The sequence below is a fragment of the Aquila chrysaetos genome, chromosome 3 (genome assembly GCF_900496995.4).
Source record: "Aquila chrysaetos chrysaetos chromosome 3, bAquChr1.4, whole genome shotgun sequence".
NCBI lineage: Eukaryota > Metazoa > Chordata > Aves > Accipitriformes > Accipitridae > Aquila > Aquila chrysaetos.
The window spans coordinates 58,493,503-58,512,272 of record NC_044006.1 but is presented as its reverse complement, the minus strand read 5'-3'; the positions used below and the strand labels follow the sequence as shown (position 1 = coordinate 58,512,272).

The 18,770-nt window shown below is 34.5% G+C and overlaps 1 protein-coding gene across 7 annotated transcripts in view; it reads right to left on the bottom strand.

The window, feature by feature from the left end:
- Positions 1–18,770, bottom strand: part of MLLT10 (MLLT10 histone lysine methyltransferase DOT1L cofactor) — a 132,955-nt gene that overhangs the window by 83,348 nt on the left and 30,837 nt on the right. For 5 of the 7 annotated variants that reach the window (XM_041122678.1, XM_041122679.1, XM_030009920.2 and 2 more), the window contains 4 exons: positions 15,059–15,168; positions 8,685–8,788; positions 6,074–6,167; positions 3,965–4,060 (listed from right to left, as the gene is read on the bottom strand). In XM_041122678.1, coding sequence (XP_040978612.1) covers positions 3,965–4,060; positions 6,074–6,167; positions 8,685–8,788; positions 15,059–15,168 — 404 coding nt within the window. The remainder of the gene's footprint in view (positions 1–3,964; positions 4,061–6,073; positions 6,168–8,684; positions 8,789–15,058; positions 15,169–18,770) is intronic. The other 2 variants (XM_030009923.2, XM_030009925.2) reach the window with 1 other exon arrangement.

Below are 18,770 nucleotides of genomic sequence, written 5' to 3'. Positions count from 1 at the left end.
AGTGTTTAGGACTTGATTTGTAACAGCCCCCACAGAGCATTAAAATACATCAAAAAAGCATCAAGCACCTTTCTCCCAAATGAAATTCATAGACCTGACATACAAATGTAGGCTCCTTCACAACATATCGGGAAAATCTGAGCAGTTCAGAACACAGTTTGCAAACCAACACATAGCTAGCCTACAGAAACTTTCACTGAGTAGAGGTGTGTTTTAAATTTTCCCTTCCCATGGGCCTAACAACCAAACTCACAGCTACAGCGAACATGCTGAATGTCACACACTGCCTCAAACTCTTTCTTCTTAGATGTTCAAGTTTCTTTCCTCAAAATCAGAGAAGGTGTAACGTTTCTTTAAGAACAGGACAAGCAGCAAGAAGATGCCCATACTGAATTCCCTTTGGCCAGTAGCTCAGTGTTTAGAACACTTGCCCTGGCTCCTGCATTTTAGGTTCTCCTCTGACACTCTTCAACTTCTGCAATAGTGCCCTGGGGCTCCTCGTCACTGTTTTGTTATTTTTGCCTTTTCAAACACCACTTCTTACACATTTGCAGTCTTCAGTCATGAGCCCATTTTTGTTTAATTTGCATCATGTGAGCCATCATATCAGAGAGTTTTAAATTTCCCCTTCCTGCTCAGTTCAGACCAAAGCACTTCTACTAGAAAAGGAATTTGTGTAATTCAGCTGCTATATAGTAGTTACTTACTATGTAGTAAATTCACATTTTTCAAAAGCCATAAACATATAATGCTAGTAAGCGTGCCTAATTTTCACATAAATGGCAAGAAACACTTCCTTTACACACAAAGGTCAATCCCAGACATGTTTAGTTCCTTCTTTAGTCCCTTCCAAAGATAAGGCTGCCAGGAACATTAGCAAAGCAAGGTATTCTTCCACAGCCTCATGGTGGCCTAAGTTTTTCCCCAAAAAGCTTGAGATAAACACCTGGGCCCTGAAAAAAGGGATATTATAACAGGATCTCAAGCAACATACTACCAACCCTACTATGAGTCACACAGCCTCATCTCTAATCATTTCTAAATAACATCTCTGCCATAGAAACTAACAATACTTAGTGCAGCAGTAATCAGAATATAACTAAGCTATTTATTCTGTAGCTTCAAATTCTCATTAAAATTAAATCATACCAAAGGTCTGTTGGGTTTTTAATTATTACACCCTTATATATTTGCTATTGGTTTTGTAAGCACAGTGCCCAGAAGAAACTAAATACATATTATGAAAACACATGCTTTCAACTCTGTCTGTTTACAAAAACGACAGCTACCCATATCAATGTTTTCAGACCAACCTCTTATTGCAGAATAATATTTTATATGCAAATGGATAGCTTTTGAGGTCTGAGCAATAAAAATGGTTCCAATCCTCAACTCATACGGCTTCTGCTCGGCAAAAGGGAAAGCTTTAAGGATGCCTAAAGATTGGATTATCCAAATTTCCAAAGAACAGAGATGAAAGATAAATTAGAAACTGGGGTGCCCTTACTGAGGGGGAGACACCACTGTATCTGGGAAGAAAGATATATATATATATATATATATTTACTGTAATATGACAAAAGTCTAGATTCCAAATGGATTTACAGAAGAGTAAAATATGGAAGTGACGCTAAAAAATGATCTTACTCCTCCAAGATACAGTGTATGTTTGACATACTATATCAAATAAGACATCACATGCAGAAGGTAATAAAATTTACCAAGAGAATGAGCCTCCACATCACATACAGTTCTTTGACTGAAGATTAGTATTTTGCAAAGTACAGGTCATTCTTTAACTACAGAACATGTAAGATTAAAAATGCAAAAAAAAAAAAAATCTCAGTAGCCACAAAAAGTTAGGCAACTAACAGCTTTAGGAAACTGCAACTTTTTTCACCACTTGGTGGTTTTAACTAGAATAGTGTTTTGTGATTATATAACATATAAAGCAAATTAAACTTGATAAGCTAACATGCTATAACATGCCATGAGAACCCCTGAATGTCAAATAATAGGTTAGTGCTTCAAACTGCATTGCTTCACTTGGTATTACAGATCATGAGATCTTCTGGATTACCATGTTTCAGTTCATGAAAAGTAGAAGAAATTTTAATATCCTATTTCTAGCAAACTTCAAGTCACAGAAAAAGGCCAAGACTTGCAAAGGCAAGCCACAACATTAACTGTTTCTAGAAAAAGATCCACACCAATACACTTCCAGAGCAGGAGAAGCTGAGGAGCTAGGAGAAAAAATAGCTGATACATTGGCTGAACACACTCTGTTAGAAAGTCCCTCCAAGTATTCCCTGAAGATTTTACAGGTATTACAACCTGAAAAAGCATACCATCTCCAGTCAAAGTCATTTTAAAATAAAATAAAATAAAATAAAATAAAATAAAATAAAATAAAATAAAATAAAATAAAATAAAATAAAATAAAATAAAATAACACACACAAACCACACAACGAACAGCAGCAACAGGTTTTTTGCACTGCTCGGACATACGAAACTGAAATTGAGCCTCATGCTCAAACCTCAAAGTTTCTTCAAATTCAACTTCAAAGTTTTGTCAATGCGAGTAAAAATCCATGCATGTATTTTGACAAAATATGACCTGAAACAGGATAGTGGTGGAAAAACTAAGCAAACTAAGAAAAAAAAACATGGCAAATATTGGTAAGGTTTTACCTTGCAGGTAATTTCTGTAGACTGTAATTCAAGATTGTTTTTTTCTACCAATGTGTTACTAAGAAAAAAAGATTGGCCAAAACCCCATACTTTTATTATTTTAGTCATAAATTTAGATTAAGAGGTACAACTACATCACAACGCACACTCTATTCTGCATTACCAGATGAAGATGGAACTATTCACCTATGCCATTAACCAGATCTAAAGACACTTTTTAGAAGATTATCCAAGAACAATGGAGATCAACATCCATCCAAAGTGGAAGTGAGCTTAAAAACCAAATCAAATATTAAGGAGACTAAGGGTCTGAAGACTGACATTGTTACTCAATTTCCTGTCACTATAAATATAGTTCCTTCATATAATATACATTTGGTGAATACATTCTTTGAATTCAATTTTCATGTAATGATTTTGAATAATGCAAAACTAAGTCTACCCACACCCACAGAAAAGTCTATTAAGTTAGTTGTACAGGATGCATGCAGGTGAGCAGTATTGCATGTATTCTCACAGGGCTAAAAAAGAGCCAAAGCAAATTTGCATTATTGTGCCACTGTCTGTTATCACCCTGTGTTGAATTTAGATGACAAATTTCCCATAGAAAACTATTAATCTAGCAGTAATAAAAATGTAAAGTAATAATCTTTATAAATTTAAAAATTATTTTTAAAAATATGTAAAGTTAAATTGTTAAAAGAATATACCAACAATAGAGATTAACAGCCAGTTATGTTCTTTGTACCCTCACAGGAAGATTCCCAGGTGAATGACAAGCTATTTTGCCATCACAATGGGCTTGACCACCAGTACCAGTGAAATGTGTCAACAAGAGATGTCAGTTCTTTGATGAGGAGAAAAAGATATAACAGGTTGAAACATAAAAAATTAGATGCACCTGTTTATCAGCACACTTGCTATAATGTCTACCCCTGTTTTTCTATCCCACCTAGTCAAAAAGGCTACACAAAGAAATCTCAGAAAACTAAAGCAAAGGAAGCTGCATGGACACAGCCTTCCCAATGGATACGTTTCAGTGTGTATCCCAAAACCAATGATAAACAGGAATACGAAGGTGCATGTACAAATGCACCTGAAGATATTTCCTTATTGGACCCTAGTACCTCTAGTTTATCACCTGTGTTATTTATTATTCAGTGCTTCAGGAACAAGATTTCCTCCACGCTTTTCAGCAAAAATTAAATTTATCAGAAAGTGCTACTATTAAGCAGATGTGCCACATAATTAGCAACGACAAATCCACTTACTTTTTTCTCCTTCTCATGATGTTTATCCTGAGAGTGAGAGGAAGAATCACTTAAACTTTGATCATATGACCTATTAGATCCCCGTTTGCTCTTTTTCTAAAAAGAGAAAATATATTTATGGATAGAGAAAAGGAACCATTTGAATAAATAAAAAATATAAAGCATTTCAACTGATAAGATGCCTTACTGCTTGAAGAGAAAAAGACTTCAGTTACTGCAAAATCGACAAATTACTAACACTAATAAAATTAACAAGACTACCCAATGTATACCAGGAAAAAAGCCTATCCTTGTATCAACTTTTACAACTTCCATGAATTTGCAAGATATGCTTTCCAAAGAAATGTGATACACTTTTTAAAGGTTAAAAGATGCTAGACATATTTTCAAGTTTTCATAACATAAAACAGAAAAGATGCTGCTCAAATGAGTAGCACATGAAGCCACAGTGCTAGCACTGCCACATGCTTGAAATGCATTGTGAGGTGGCTGTTTTATGGCTTCATGATTTATTATACAAGTGACCTGCCTGCAATATTTTCATTAAAATGGGTTAAAAAAAAAGGATACAGAATGCTGTGGTCATGTATGCATTTACAAGCAGCTGATAAAATTGCCTGTATTTATGTAATGTTTGAGCGCCTAGTCCAGGACAGAAAATACTTAATGCTAGGCCAGTGTTCAAAATGTTTGTTATTTTATCATAGCTGAGGTAGCAGTATAAAGACACTTCAAGTCAGTGCTTTGCCCACCAAAGTTTTCAGTGGTATAGTAGATATACACCACCCACCATCTTCAGTAGTAAATAGTAAACACCGGTATTTACCAGGCATCAACAGTCACAATAATCCTAAAGAAACACTAAAAAAAACGATCTTGCCAATCTTTACTGTTCTTACCACTGTAGTTTTGTAATGGAAAGCTAACTAATTACATGTCAAACATAGAGTTATGTCTTTATCATTAAACTTGCTTTTTAAATAAACATACATGTTCTCAAACATAGCAGCACTGAACTTTCAAATCCACTGCATAACAGTGTAAGAGCTTGCCTTCACTGCTAGGTAATAGACCATATGTGTTCTTTTTGTATACTTAGCTCAAGATAATAATAATAAAAAAAAACCCTTAGCTTAGTAAGGGCCTAGAAAGCCCTGACTTATCTTCATTATGAAGCAAGCTTATCAATATTCACAAGAGCACAGAGCTAACCTCACCAAGCTAATCTTCTAGAAAGCTGAAACGGTTCATTGGCCTGTGTTTTTACCTCATTGCAACCTTTTTGAAAGTCACCTAAGTATTCACCTTTTTTAGCAGTGAAAACAAGTAATCAGCACATTTAACTATATTTACAGCAGTATCTGAACTTAAGTCTATTTATTTTAATTTTCATAAATCAATATTCATAAATAACATTTTTTAAACATCAGTAAGTCCTTCAAGTCCACACACACACACATACACACAAAGAGGTATCTGGACCTGTCAAACTGATAAGAAGCGATAGGAAAGACTCCAGAGGTCTGATCCAAAACCTACTGAAATAACTGAGAAATTTCAAAGTTTTTTGTTTGCTTGTTTGTTTTTTAAAAATCAAACGTCAAGTCACTTCCTTGAGGTTGTGTTTGAGAACTTATAGGCAGGGAAAAGCCACTGGCTAGACAGTGAGAGAACAAGAGGGGAGGGAAAAAAAAAAAAAAAAAGAAAAAAAAAAGAGTAACAGAAGCAGAAACAAATTGAGGGCTTCTTTATTCTCTAATATACAGGATAACAAATAATACTTTCTAAATTATTCCAAAATGGACTAAATTCCTAGAAGCCACCTAATCAAATAGCAAAAGAAAACACTACAGACACTTCCATGAAAAAAAAAAACACCACTAAATGTGCATGCTATTTCTGGCAGAGGGGAAAAACCCACACATCTAGAAAGTAACCACTTATAAAAACATTTTCAGCTAGTACTTCTGTAACTGTGATTAAAACATTGTTTTAATGAAGTACAATCTACTTTGAGCTACATGAAAATATTATTTCTAGTGTTAATAGCAATTCAGAGTCAAAAAATAAGTCAGTTACATTTATTTATAGAATTTCACAAATACATACCAGTTTACTAAAATGGTATTTACAGTAGCCACAGTATTGGACGTTATCTGCACCATTGCCTTCTTCTTCACAAAGAAGTCCTGCAAACTGTGCACTAAAAATAAACCAAACAACATTCAAGGAAAGCAATTTTACATCAGCTTGTACTACAGTATCACAGCTGATAATGTACGGATACTTATATCTGCATTTAATAGAAAAGATTTCCACACAAGTGACTTCTAATGGCATGTGAGCACATAACTGACCTTTGCAGCCCAGTGAAAAACATGTATGGTTTAAACTTTGGCCTGATGTCTTTTTCATAGTCTTTAAGCCACTGACACAAGCTTATAGCCTGAAAATCCACGTTTATTATGCAGCTACTCCCACAAATAAATAAACCAAGCAATTTACAATGATTCTTAGCTCAAATTCAAGCCAAAAATTATCTATGGAAAGAACGTTTTTAACAAAACCATACTGTAGATCCAAAGAAGAAATCTTCTGAAGTTGCATACATCCTTCTCTGCTTTGCCAGGAAAAGCACTTTTTTTTTTTTTTTTTTTTTTTTTAAATAGAGCTTCAATGACATAATAAATCAAACCATATTTACTGGTTTAAAAGACTGTGGCAGGTTCATTTCTTTTTAAAAGAACAAGACTTAAAAGTTTCCTTGCCTGGGCTAATTATTACCTTATTCTACTACATTTTTTCAAATCAAACTTGCTTTCACCATTTGTAATGTTGATTTATTTTCTTTATCAAAACCAACTTAGACATTGAAAAACTAAATATTCATTTTCCATATCATGTTCATTAGCATAATAATGCAATGCTACAGTCAAAATGATGCACGGGAGTATTTAAATGAAGGAACAATATATATAAAGCAGCTTATTTTCACTGCTTTTTAAAATGACTTTCCCCTCACTTATACATGATGTTCTTGGGCAATCCAGAAATACTGCTTGCTAAATACGTGCACACCTACAGCAGATGCCAACTACAGAAAACATTTAAGAGGATCTCTTTAAGTGAAGATTTATCGTTCTAAGCTTGCCATACAAAACCAGATGGACTCAAGCTCATTCTTCCTTAGACATTAGTTTTGTTAATCCAAAATTGATACGCCCTGCCCTGGATCTCTGCCTTCTGTAGCTGTCACATTTTTCTTCCATTTTTCTAATATTACAGAAGTCTTTCAATATCCTCAGTCACAGTACTCTCTGGCTAGATACCATTTTATAGCACATACCTGTTTTTTTGAGAATCAAAATATTCTAAAAATTGGTAAGATAAATATTTTACTTTTGAACCTACTTCTCATGTTCTTTATGGCATTCACTGAAAATGGGATTTTGGAAGAAAGAAAAAAGATGAAACGGACTCTTGTATGCATCCAAGTGTTTGAAAGAAAAGAGACCTTTTCATCCAAACACTTGGATGTATACATTTTTTCATATCTGTAAGTAACCTCTTTACATGGTATACACGCTTTGAGGAACACAATCCATTTTCACCATAAAAAGAAACTTGACATCGATCACATCCAATGAAAAATTAGATGCTTATGAAAGAGTTAAAACCTGCCAGATAGTCAAGTAATTAAAAGAAAAAAGGTCACCAAGAAATCAGCGTCTAAACTACAGAATTATATCCTTTAAGATCTGCACAAGATACTTGAAGTATCACTTGACTACACTGAAGAAAATACATTTAAGTAATTTAAGTAGATGTGCAAATACCACTTCCCTGACTGAGCTGGTCATGAAGCAGCATACTGGCACACCCATAAAATAGATGGCTAAATCCACAGATTATGTAGCTAGACAGTCTGTGTAAATCTGCTATCTATCTATGGCAAAAAAGGTTCAGCTGAATTTGAAAAAAACAAATAATGCCTGTGAATTTTGGGGTGGAACTCCTTTTGCCTCCTTTTACCTGTTGACATGGGGTTTAAGCTAATTATCCAGCCTCTTTTAGAAAACCATAAATTCGGACAAGCATCTCCTGAATGCAAGCAAACCTAAATATCTGAAAGTGGAATTAATCAGATGGTGGACACAGCTGTTTTTCTCCAACAGGTATACATGAAACCTAAATGAATAGTTCAGGATAGTTGTGTACCATTTAGATAAAACCAGTGAGGTGAATCACACCCAAACATTTGGAAATTTATACCGGAAGGAGTGAGTCTAGTGCATTTTTATGTGTAGCTCAATAGTTTTTCCCACTGATTTACCAAAAGTAAACATCAAATCAGTTAGCAGGTGAACAAACCATGTCTTCACATTCACATATCCTATAAAATATCATTTAAGAAAAATAACGTAAGACAAAAACAAAACAAACAAAAAACCCACTAAACCTTATTCACAGGAGCACACAGCATTTAATACAACTCAAGGGGTATTATCAGACAGCTTTTGCAGCTCACAGAAATGCGTCTGCTGCCACTGCCATATTGTTAGTAAAAACTCTACTACAATAAAGTTAGATATTTCTACACAAACTACTTTACTATATTTCTTTACTCAGAAATACACTAAATAAAAGAGTTTATTCATTACATCGTGTGCATCGATTCCTTCTGGAACATCAGAGATGTTAAACAATAAAATATACTTACCACGTTACGTGAAAAGCTTGTCGACATCCATGTTTATTACATGTCATACAAGCACCAGTGGCTGCTTTACTTTCTCTGCCTTGTTCATCACAAATATAGCATGTCTATCAAAGAGAAAATACTTAACATAAGAAGCATACAAATAAATTCTGTGTTACTCACAGGAGATTCTAGGGTAAGAACTACTGGATTTTGCAGCTAAGCTTATACAAAAACTTCTTTATAAAAGTCTAATTATGTTTGTTTGCAGAGATCACCTGGTAGACACTTGGGAGCTGTGTAACACTTCACCAATGCTAAAGCAGTACAAATACTAATTTACTTAAATTCTATACCACTATTCAACCAGCCAAACAGTTAAACAGCCAAAGGTTAATAGTATTAGGCTTCAAGGTTTTCCTTGCTTTCAAGTTTGTGTTTATGTCCTTTTAGGTCACAATCATTTTCACATTCATTTAACATTACCTGTATTGGTGGCATTCAGAAACATCAAATTAAAGTGCCTAATGGTACAAGATACCATATGGTATACATGCATAGATCTACAAAATTACATACAGAAAAACTGAAAACTTAAAATTGTATTTGTACATTTGGTGTAAAGAATTTGCAGGAGTCTCATAGCATGCTTCAATATTCATATGATGCTCAGTTACCTTTAATTAAATATGGTGTTTAACAGAACTCTGCTTTAATTTCAGCATGACTTGGACAGCCCCATAAACATCTTAGAAACTAATCAAGCAAGAACCTTCTGTAAACAAAGCTTAAATTAGTATATCAAACCCATTTCAGCCTAAAAAACAAGCTAAAATTAAAACAACCTGTCTAATACCTGAAAATGTTTTCACAGCATTTCTGTCAATTTATTTGTTTTACTGGGATACTATGGCAATTTGTAGTATTTTCAAAATCATTCTCAGTAAAATGGAAGAAAAAAATTAAGACAAAGAATCCAAAAATCTTTCTCATTATTAAATACTTTTGGTTTTTTTAAACATGTGTCAAATAAACATGGATACATGGTGTATGGAAGCTCACTATTATACTAGACATCACTACAATCTCTCACCAGCATTTCAGGGAGAAACATCAGGCAAAACTAAATCTCTTTACATTTTTTACTGTTCTAATTACTGAAATGCCATTTAGAGAGATTCTATCATATCACATTTATGTGCAAAATTTAACAATTTAAGAATAGATTCTTAATGAAAGTATCGTCCAGCATTGGGGCAGTCAAGTGTCTGTTTTTAAATGAGAGAGAACCTTACTGAGGTAACAAACATCAACAACACACTGCTACCTCTGCAGAAATCTCATTACGAGATCTCAGACGAGAAAAGATAAGCTTTCCCCCCACCCCCAAAAAGAATTGTCTACATTTAAACTGTAACTGACTTATTGCAGTTGTATCACAACCTCCCTTCAGTGAGGCAAGAGAATGAGTAGAATAATAAATAAAAAGATCATCAACCATGGGTAGTAGAAAATAACAGTATAAGAAAAATGGACCAAGATACCACTGAAATAAAAAATAAAAAGTATATAATGCAAAACCAGTGTTACTTAGAAAGACATGAAAATGAGTGAAATTCTGAGATCAGAACAGCCTTTTACAGAGGTATTTAGAACAACATTTAACATGAGACGTCAGCTAACTAAAGCATTTTTGTTAACATGCAAGAATCTAGGGTAGGTGAGTCATTCTTGTACTGTTTCCACAAGACTTTTAAAAAGCATTAAACCAAATAGCTAATATATCCTAAAATCATACCTATATCCTAACATTTGAAGGCTCAGAAAGGGGATAATCCTACTTAATTCTTTGCCTTGCTCCCTTTGTACATCAAGGTAGTGCATACAGATAATTCAGTTGTTTGACAGGGTCTGAGACTAGTTGCTTTTTAGCTTTCCATACCATGACCTGACGCATTTAGATTTTAGGAACAAACAAGGTCATGATCTATCAACCTCATCTTAGTAACTATATTAAGTGTAAGTAACTTCAAAAGTAAGATACCTCTATAAACAGAGAGTTCAACAGACCCCATAAAACTGAAGCTCCAGTTACTGTTCATTTTTTTCAAAGTTTTGCCTTAAGATCTGCAATTTTTTTCCTCACTGAAGCTCAGAAAGAAAACTGATATAAGCATTCCATTTAGTAAGGATGTAGGTCCTGTTTTTCAACATACATACTACATTTAGGGTCTCTGTTTCAGGACCCCTTAAGGCAATTTACAGTAAAATGACAACAAACGACCAGCTACATTACAAACAAGTTTAAACACAACATGGTGGACTGCCTACCGATTGTAACAAGCTCAATGAACTTCTTTCCTTCCAACAATAGCCATGAGAAGTATAAAACCTGTTTCCTAATCTTCCATATGAAATGAGGCCAAAGAAGGTTCATCTTCCCATCCCAACATGGACGGTAAGTTCTCTCTAAAGCTGAGTTTCTCACACTTCTACCTTGTCATACTTCTACCTTCTCTCAGACACACAAACAATTCCAGAAGCCCGAGAACCTTTATCTTTCCTTCACTAAGCAGAAGAACGAAGACTTTCATGCACTTACAAATCCATGCAATTGCTACACCTCCTCTGAAACCTCTGGAATGTGGAAGCGTAAAACACTGTTTCCCACCACCTACAACAGCGCTGCTCTTCAGAGCTCTTAAGGGAAGAGAGTACTTAGACTTCTCCCAAACTCATTGGAAAACAAGCAAAACATTACACAAAGCTTTTGACTCAGCAAGGAAATTTTACTCAAAAAACGCAACAAATACCTTAGTTTCTTTAATGGCAAAATATACATTTTGCAAAGCTGCCTTTATGTTTCTGTCAATATTTTTCCTTCAAAGGTTCAAAACATAAACCTTCTTTGCAAAAGCAATGACAGAAGGCAAGATGAGGCAAGAAAAACCTTAAAAAAAACAAAAAGTAATCTGAGAAATAGTTTACTCATAACAGCTACCCAAAAGCATTCCCTGCTTACAGAATCAAACTCGGGAGTTGTACAGAAACTTCTCGTTGTAGCGGCAAGTACTGAAATAAAAGTTTAACAGCTGCCTTTACTACTAGGCAGATCAAGAAACTCCAAAAGCACTTATTTTTTAATCAGTTCTTAAAAGAGATTTCCAAAAGCAGTAATTCTATTCAATTAGCACATACTTTCAAATAAACCTGAAAGAGACAAATAAAGCTCACATAAAATAAATAGATATTATCCATGCATAACCATCCAAGGAATAACAAACATCTACTAAATAGGAGAGAAACTACTAGTCCATTTCTTTTTGGAAGCAACTGTGTAAGAAGAGCTTTCCTGTTAGTTAACCCACTAATCAAGTCATTTAGTGGACTCATTCTGTAATGTGATGGCTTTTATCCCAGAAGCAGGTAAGCTTCAGGGAAATAGCAGTCAAATGTCTTTACATTGACAAGCCTCATGCTTTGGTGTCTGCTGTGTTCCTTCTTGCATTTAAGATTACTGTACTTTGTAATACTGCATATTTTGCAGCGTTCAATAAACAAACAAGTGCATAGTAATTAACTTACACAGGTTTTTCTATCTCCTGGCAAAACTCTAATGATGTTTGTCTTTATTTTAAAGACTACAGTATAAATTCTCCCCTATAGTAATTTTCATTGGCCTATATTTTCCCCCAATTCCATATGCTAGCATTCTATATGTATCCAGCCACACACACAGAATTATGTAGGACTTCACAGGAAATAAAATCTTTCTTAAAATCATCCTATTCCAACCTGAGCTGACACAATGAAATTAGCACTAAGCCTCTCTAAAAAGAGAAACAACTATAGTCATTTTTTCCTAATTACATGTTTACATTTGCTCACAATGTGCAACAAATGTTTTAAGAACTGTTTGCCACATTTACTTCTCAAAAAAAAAAAAAAAAACAAAACAAAACACACAACCCACAACAGCTTTTCTTTCCCATTTCCTCCCAAATTGATAAAGTCAGTTACATGCTTTACAAAGTTTCTGATCTAAAAAAAATTTATCATTTAAATATACACAATTTATATTAAATAGAAAGGAGGGTGGGCAGTGCAATTATTGCAGGCTACCTGAAAAGGGAATTAGTAGTTGTATTGGTTTGGGGTGTATTGCTCAAAACTAGCCTACTCGGGAACTGGTGGCAGTTTAGCCTCAGCAGTACCAAACTCAGCACTGGTTATAGATTTATCAAAAAAAGTCGGGCGAGTCCCCTGTCAGTGACTGCCTCTTAAATTCTGTGCTATTACAACTAGACTGCTGTTGGCAGTGAAGTTAGATTGGTTTTAGGAGGTTTGCTGCAGCAACTGCACTATAGGCATTTCTTTGATTCCCCTGAAATCCACAACCTCTATCTCCCTGAATCAAATAGACCAAATAAAGACAGCAAAAGCTGAGTTCTGTAAAAAGAGAGAACAAAAAATAATTTGCAGGCTAGGGGTGTGACCCCAAACCTTGAAATTCCTGATATGTCTCATTATATTTTATAATATACTGTAGTGGCCTGTATGAAAGTACTTTTAGGCTGACTTGACATGGAAAATAGGTCTGAATTGGAACACCCACCAAAAACTCAGAAAATTAAGAGCTAGACGACATCAGAAACTATCTACATGACCTGTATGGCACTAGTAATTCTCTAACAAGCAAAAAAAATCATGGTAACTACAGACCAACAAAATGCAAATTGGAATTTTAGCAGTAAAAAACAACTATACATCATATATTTGGAACTAAAACAGTTCAAGTAAGAAGCAACTTTAGCTGTAAGAAAAAGGAATTAAAGACTAAAGAGAGGGACCAACAACAATGGACTTTGTGAGCAAGTAATATTAAGACACAGGGTACATTTTTTGACATTACAAGGATTTACACATCCAATATCAATTACCATCAATGGAAATGGTGCAAGATAAAACAAAATTCAAAGCATTCCACGAAATTTTTGAAGTACATTAGGGAAGAACCACTACCAATAAAAAAAAAAAAAAAATTACGACTACTGCTCAAGGAAAAATGAGAAAACAGATGTGTTCTTGGCCCAGAGTTGAGGCGAGAGAGAAAATCAACTCATCTGCTACAGCAAATCTGTACTGCTTTGTGTCCAAGCACAAAAATTTTATTAGTTCTGCACTTAATCTCACTGTTGCATGTTCTTGCCAATGCAGAAGGAAACCAATAGTGAAGAACCAATACAGATGCTCAGGTTGTACATAATGAAAAAGCATGAGAAGAACCTAGAGTTTGACTCCCGGCTTTTCAGATACACTGGTAAATGCAATGGGCAAAACATACTGACAGCAATTGTGAGAATCTGAAATAGACAAGGAAGACCAAAGTATGGCGGGGGGGAGATAGGTAAGGAGGGCAGGATGCAAATAAATTGGAGATGTAAACGTGGGGGGGGGTGGCAGCCAGGGAAGAGAGGTCACAAAGCCAACATGAACAGGACTGGTTTCCCTGTAGGAAAAACACAAGAGGTAATGTGTGCCTTTTTTAAATTTCTTTCTTTTATAACACAGTCTATTCCTCTTTTACTGCAGTGTCCACGAACCACCATAAAGTAAAAGAAAAACTAGAGGTAAAAAGAACAACACAAGAAAAATATGTAATAAAACTAATCAGAAATTCAGACAGTTTGCTGGCTACAGAAGGGAAAATACAAAGGAGGATGTAGTTAAGTCTAGTAAGGAAGAGGTAGCACAAGTGAAACAAGTAGAAAAATGTAACTATCAATATAGAATATTAGTAAGTTACTATTACATTGGTTTGCGCTCTTTTTTTTACTTTTCTAATTAAAGTCTCACCACACTTATTTAGGAGCAGTTCTTCTATAAGCAAATAATCCCCCTAAAGTGCATACTGTTTACAAAGGCAAAAGTCTGCAAGCTTTTGCCTTAATATATTAGAATAGCTTTTCTTCCTAAAAGAAAAGTTCATGAACACGTTTATGTTCACATGGATACTTAAACCAGTAGGACCCAGTCATAATCAATAATAACATTTCAAATAAGCTGTAATAATATTTTAACCTATGGGAAGTATTTCACATTCATTTCAAAATAAACTGTTGTTCAAAGACCACAATATTTTTAATTAACAAAACAGTCCCTAATCCATAAAAAATAATGAGACATCGCAGATAAACTTACAGCTTAATTTAATAATGTAGCTTTCATAATTCTTGAATTTATCATAAAGTCATAGCAGAAAACATACAGCATTACTGCATACATTTATCAATTTTATATAAAGTGCATTTTAAGAAGTGTAGTTCTACATTATTAAAGCTCACAAGTTTTAAAATAAATACATTAGATATAGATAAAAAGACATATAATTATACCTTATTATAACGATCATGAGGAACAGACTGCAACACGATAGGTTCCATTGTAGAAACATTTGCAAACTGCACCTCGGGAATGTACAGAGCACAAACCACATGAGCCCAACCTACAAAAAGTTATAATTGTATTTAATTTTAATGTTTTCTAGAAGCTCAAAGGACATTTCAATTATAGTACAAAAAATCTTTTACAACACTTTTTTCCATGGACTATTTTAACTGTTTAGAATATTACAGACATAAGTTACTTAAGTCATGTTTACATTTCATTTTATATTATCCAAAGTTTAGATGACCTGTAATACATTTTTAAGTTTATTCAGTGAAGAATTTATACAAGTAATACTCCATGATATCCAAATACTAATGATTTATACAAACAGTGACACACAAATGGAAAAGCAGGTCATTTCTTTGAATTTCTTGGATTAACATAGTCATCGTGTAAAAGCTATGCAAATTTCTGCAAAAGGGAAATACCATCTGAACAAATCAGTATTCATGCAAGCTTTTTTATCGTAGAAGACTTCTGTGTATACTTTTTATTTAAACAAAGTCATTCTAATTTGACTAGACTCATGTTTTCTTTCTGTAGAAGGAAATCCCAACACACAGACCCCGACATCCCCTCTATTTCTTTTCCTTCTTTAAAGGTGTGGCCAAGTAATTTTTTCATAGGAATATCAACTCCTATATCCAGTCCTGTTCTAACTCATTAACTTGGGGTTATCGATAAATGTTTAGTTACTTATCATATTGTGCTTTAACACCTTTCAAGAAGTAAACATTCCTAATTGTCTGACATTTGGTTGGATGAGGACAGGGGGAAACACCAATTCAGAAAGAAACCTACTAATTTTAGGCCTTTTTTCAATACTAAGATCCTGAGAGTTGTCATTTTGTTTCAGTGGAGGACAGTTTGCCATAACTGCATATTTAGCAGAAGCTGCTATATAGCTAACCCAACATATTAATATACTGCCACTAATAACATTAAATGGATTTTAGATTACAATGGATTATAAGAGTAATATCGCATACTACAGACCTACGTCATCTGAAAATGAACTTGGTGTAGCTAATCATTTAGAGTGAATTCTGTTCTTCCCCAAGAGGAAAACTACCATCTTTTGTCACAAGACTTTCAATGCACCTTAAAAATGATTGTGCTTTCCTCCTACCCAGGCTTACTTCTACTAAGGACATAAAATGACAGACTTAGATAATTAGATAATCCCACCATACTGTCTCACTGCAGACCTTTTTGAGTTTTGTTTCCATCTTGGATTTTCTCTTTTTCATTACTCTACTGAATCTAAAGGTTCTTAATTTCTTCACCCAACTGTACTTTGACTCTTAAACTGAGCTAAACAAAGTTGTACTTACTTACAGTAGTATTGTTGAGACTCTGGAATGGTATTTAGTATCTGGAATTGCCCACATGCTTTTTATTCTTTTCTTAAAGCACAAATCTTTTCTAGTTGCATCCAACCGATTGGTGTCTGCCCTCCCCATTTAGTAAATTAGTAGTTATAATTTGTTTAGAAAATGAAAAGCACACACACAACTGTTATAGTCAACATTCACAGTCAACATAACATATATCATTCTACTATTTCATCTGCAACTAAATACAGTATCTGTGCTGCTGCTTCATTTTATTCAGAAATAGTTTGTAGAATTATTCCACACAGAAAAAGCATGAGACCAATAAAAGAATAGGGAAAAGAAAGTATACACTGTCAACTTGAGCTGCTTTTAAAAACTGTTCCAACAGACCATTTTAAAATTATCATTAACAGACAGACTGAAAAAAACTATAAAAACCACAGTCGTCTTTTGTTTTCTCCTCTACTTGAAATATCTTCAGGGAGTAAGTGTTTATAAGGACTTCTCTAAGACTTGCTAACTGCCCTAAGCTGGAGTCATCTTACTAAAGACAGATAAATAAATGTTAACATGGTGTTAATGGTGAATATTTATCTTTAAATCCCCTCTCAAAAAATTAACTCAAATAGAAACACCATTCATCCAATAAAGCCATTAAACCAGTAGAAGTGACACTGAAATTTTGAAAAAACCCTTCTACAGTGTTACACATAAACAGATGGCAAAAGCTTTTACTTCAGATGTAATTAAGCCTGTACTCCAGTTACACTTACTTATAATGAAAAATTATTATGTAAATATATAAAATATACTAGAGACATTAAAAAAAAAAATCACTTTCTAAGCCAACTGAAATTTAGGTAAGTATTTTCACTACAAGAAACCAGTTTCAGAAGTAACTTTAACTGAATACTACTCCATCACTATCAAAAAAAATTAAACAATATAGCCAGAAACCTACAAGCTTAATATATTCTGATTTCCAAAATATAGAGCGCACATCCAGAATAGCTGTAGGCAATAGCACACTTTCATCTTTCATGAAAACAAAACCGGTATCTATATAATGAAACAAATGAAGTACCACAGCACTAATACACTTTTTGAACAAGGGGTCAATAAGAGCCCAGGGAATTGAGGACAAGGGACCTTTTCCATTGGTTTCCATCTGGCATCTTTAGATCCCAGATAATCTGACCCTGCTGAAAAATCACAACCTGTCCAATAAAAATTTAACCACAGGGGAGTTTGCAGCACCCTTATGTTACTAGCCTCAAATGCCTACATCACAAAAGAAGCCAAACTCCAGCACCAGCTCCCACTAGGACTCAGAGGCCCCATACACAATTGCTTAAATGTTCTTTTGTCCAAAGTTTCACCAGTGAAGAAATACAAAATTGTCAGAGAGCAACACCCAGCTCACCTGGAAGAACCAAAAGAGGCAGAGGTTCACCAGCTCTCCCTGAAGAAAGAATAAAAAAGACGTTTCTCCATAACAAGTGTGGTTAAGGACTGGTTGCCTAAAGGTGCTGTGGAATTTCCATCTTTAGAGAACTCAAGAAGGTCTGTAGATGCCTCCACAAACTTTTAAACTTAAGGGACGTCAAGAAGATTCAGTTTTGCCATATAAGGACCAGATAGTAGCAGAGGAAAACAGAAAAGGAAGCAACCAACAACATCTTTTTCCTAAACAAAAAAATACTAGTTACTGTCGCTACAAAGAGTAAGCATGGAAGTAAGGATGCCTACAGCCAAAGTTAAGTGTGATAGCTCTCTTCTGTCTCACTGATGGAAGAACGAACTACTAGCATACAAGCAGACTTTACTTTTAATGTTTTCTGCAACTGAGAGGGCTCTTGTCTATATAACACAGCCAGAAAATGCCTCCCCCATCCTCCACTGCTACTTCCTTCTCCTTTAGACAACTACTCTCAGGCAGAGCACAGAGCTCAGAATCCTAACAGAATAAAGTACCTATTGCCATGTTCAGAGTTAAGTGCTTTTGTCTACTGTTTCTTACTGGATGACAATTGCCTATTTTGTCTGCAGAGATAATGAAACATTCTAAAGAGACAGCCATCCAAACTGTACATACAGCCAATAAAAGAAGCAAGCATTTATAAAGTTATATGATATTTAGGACTACATTAAAATACATATTTTTCAATTAAGTCCATCTAAGCCATAAGGATTGCACTGTAAACTTCCTATTCAAATCACTTGCTACATTATTCTTGCGCAACTATCAACTTCATCAGCAACTATACTTTTTCCCCTCTGAAAAAAATCCATCATTAAATCCAGTCCTTTTGAGTTTTCC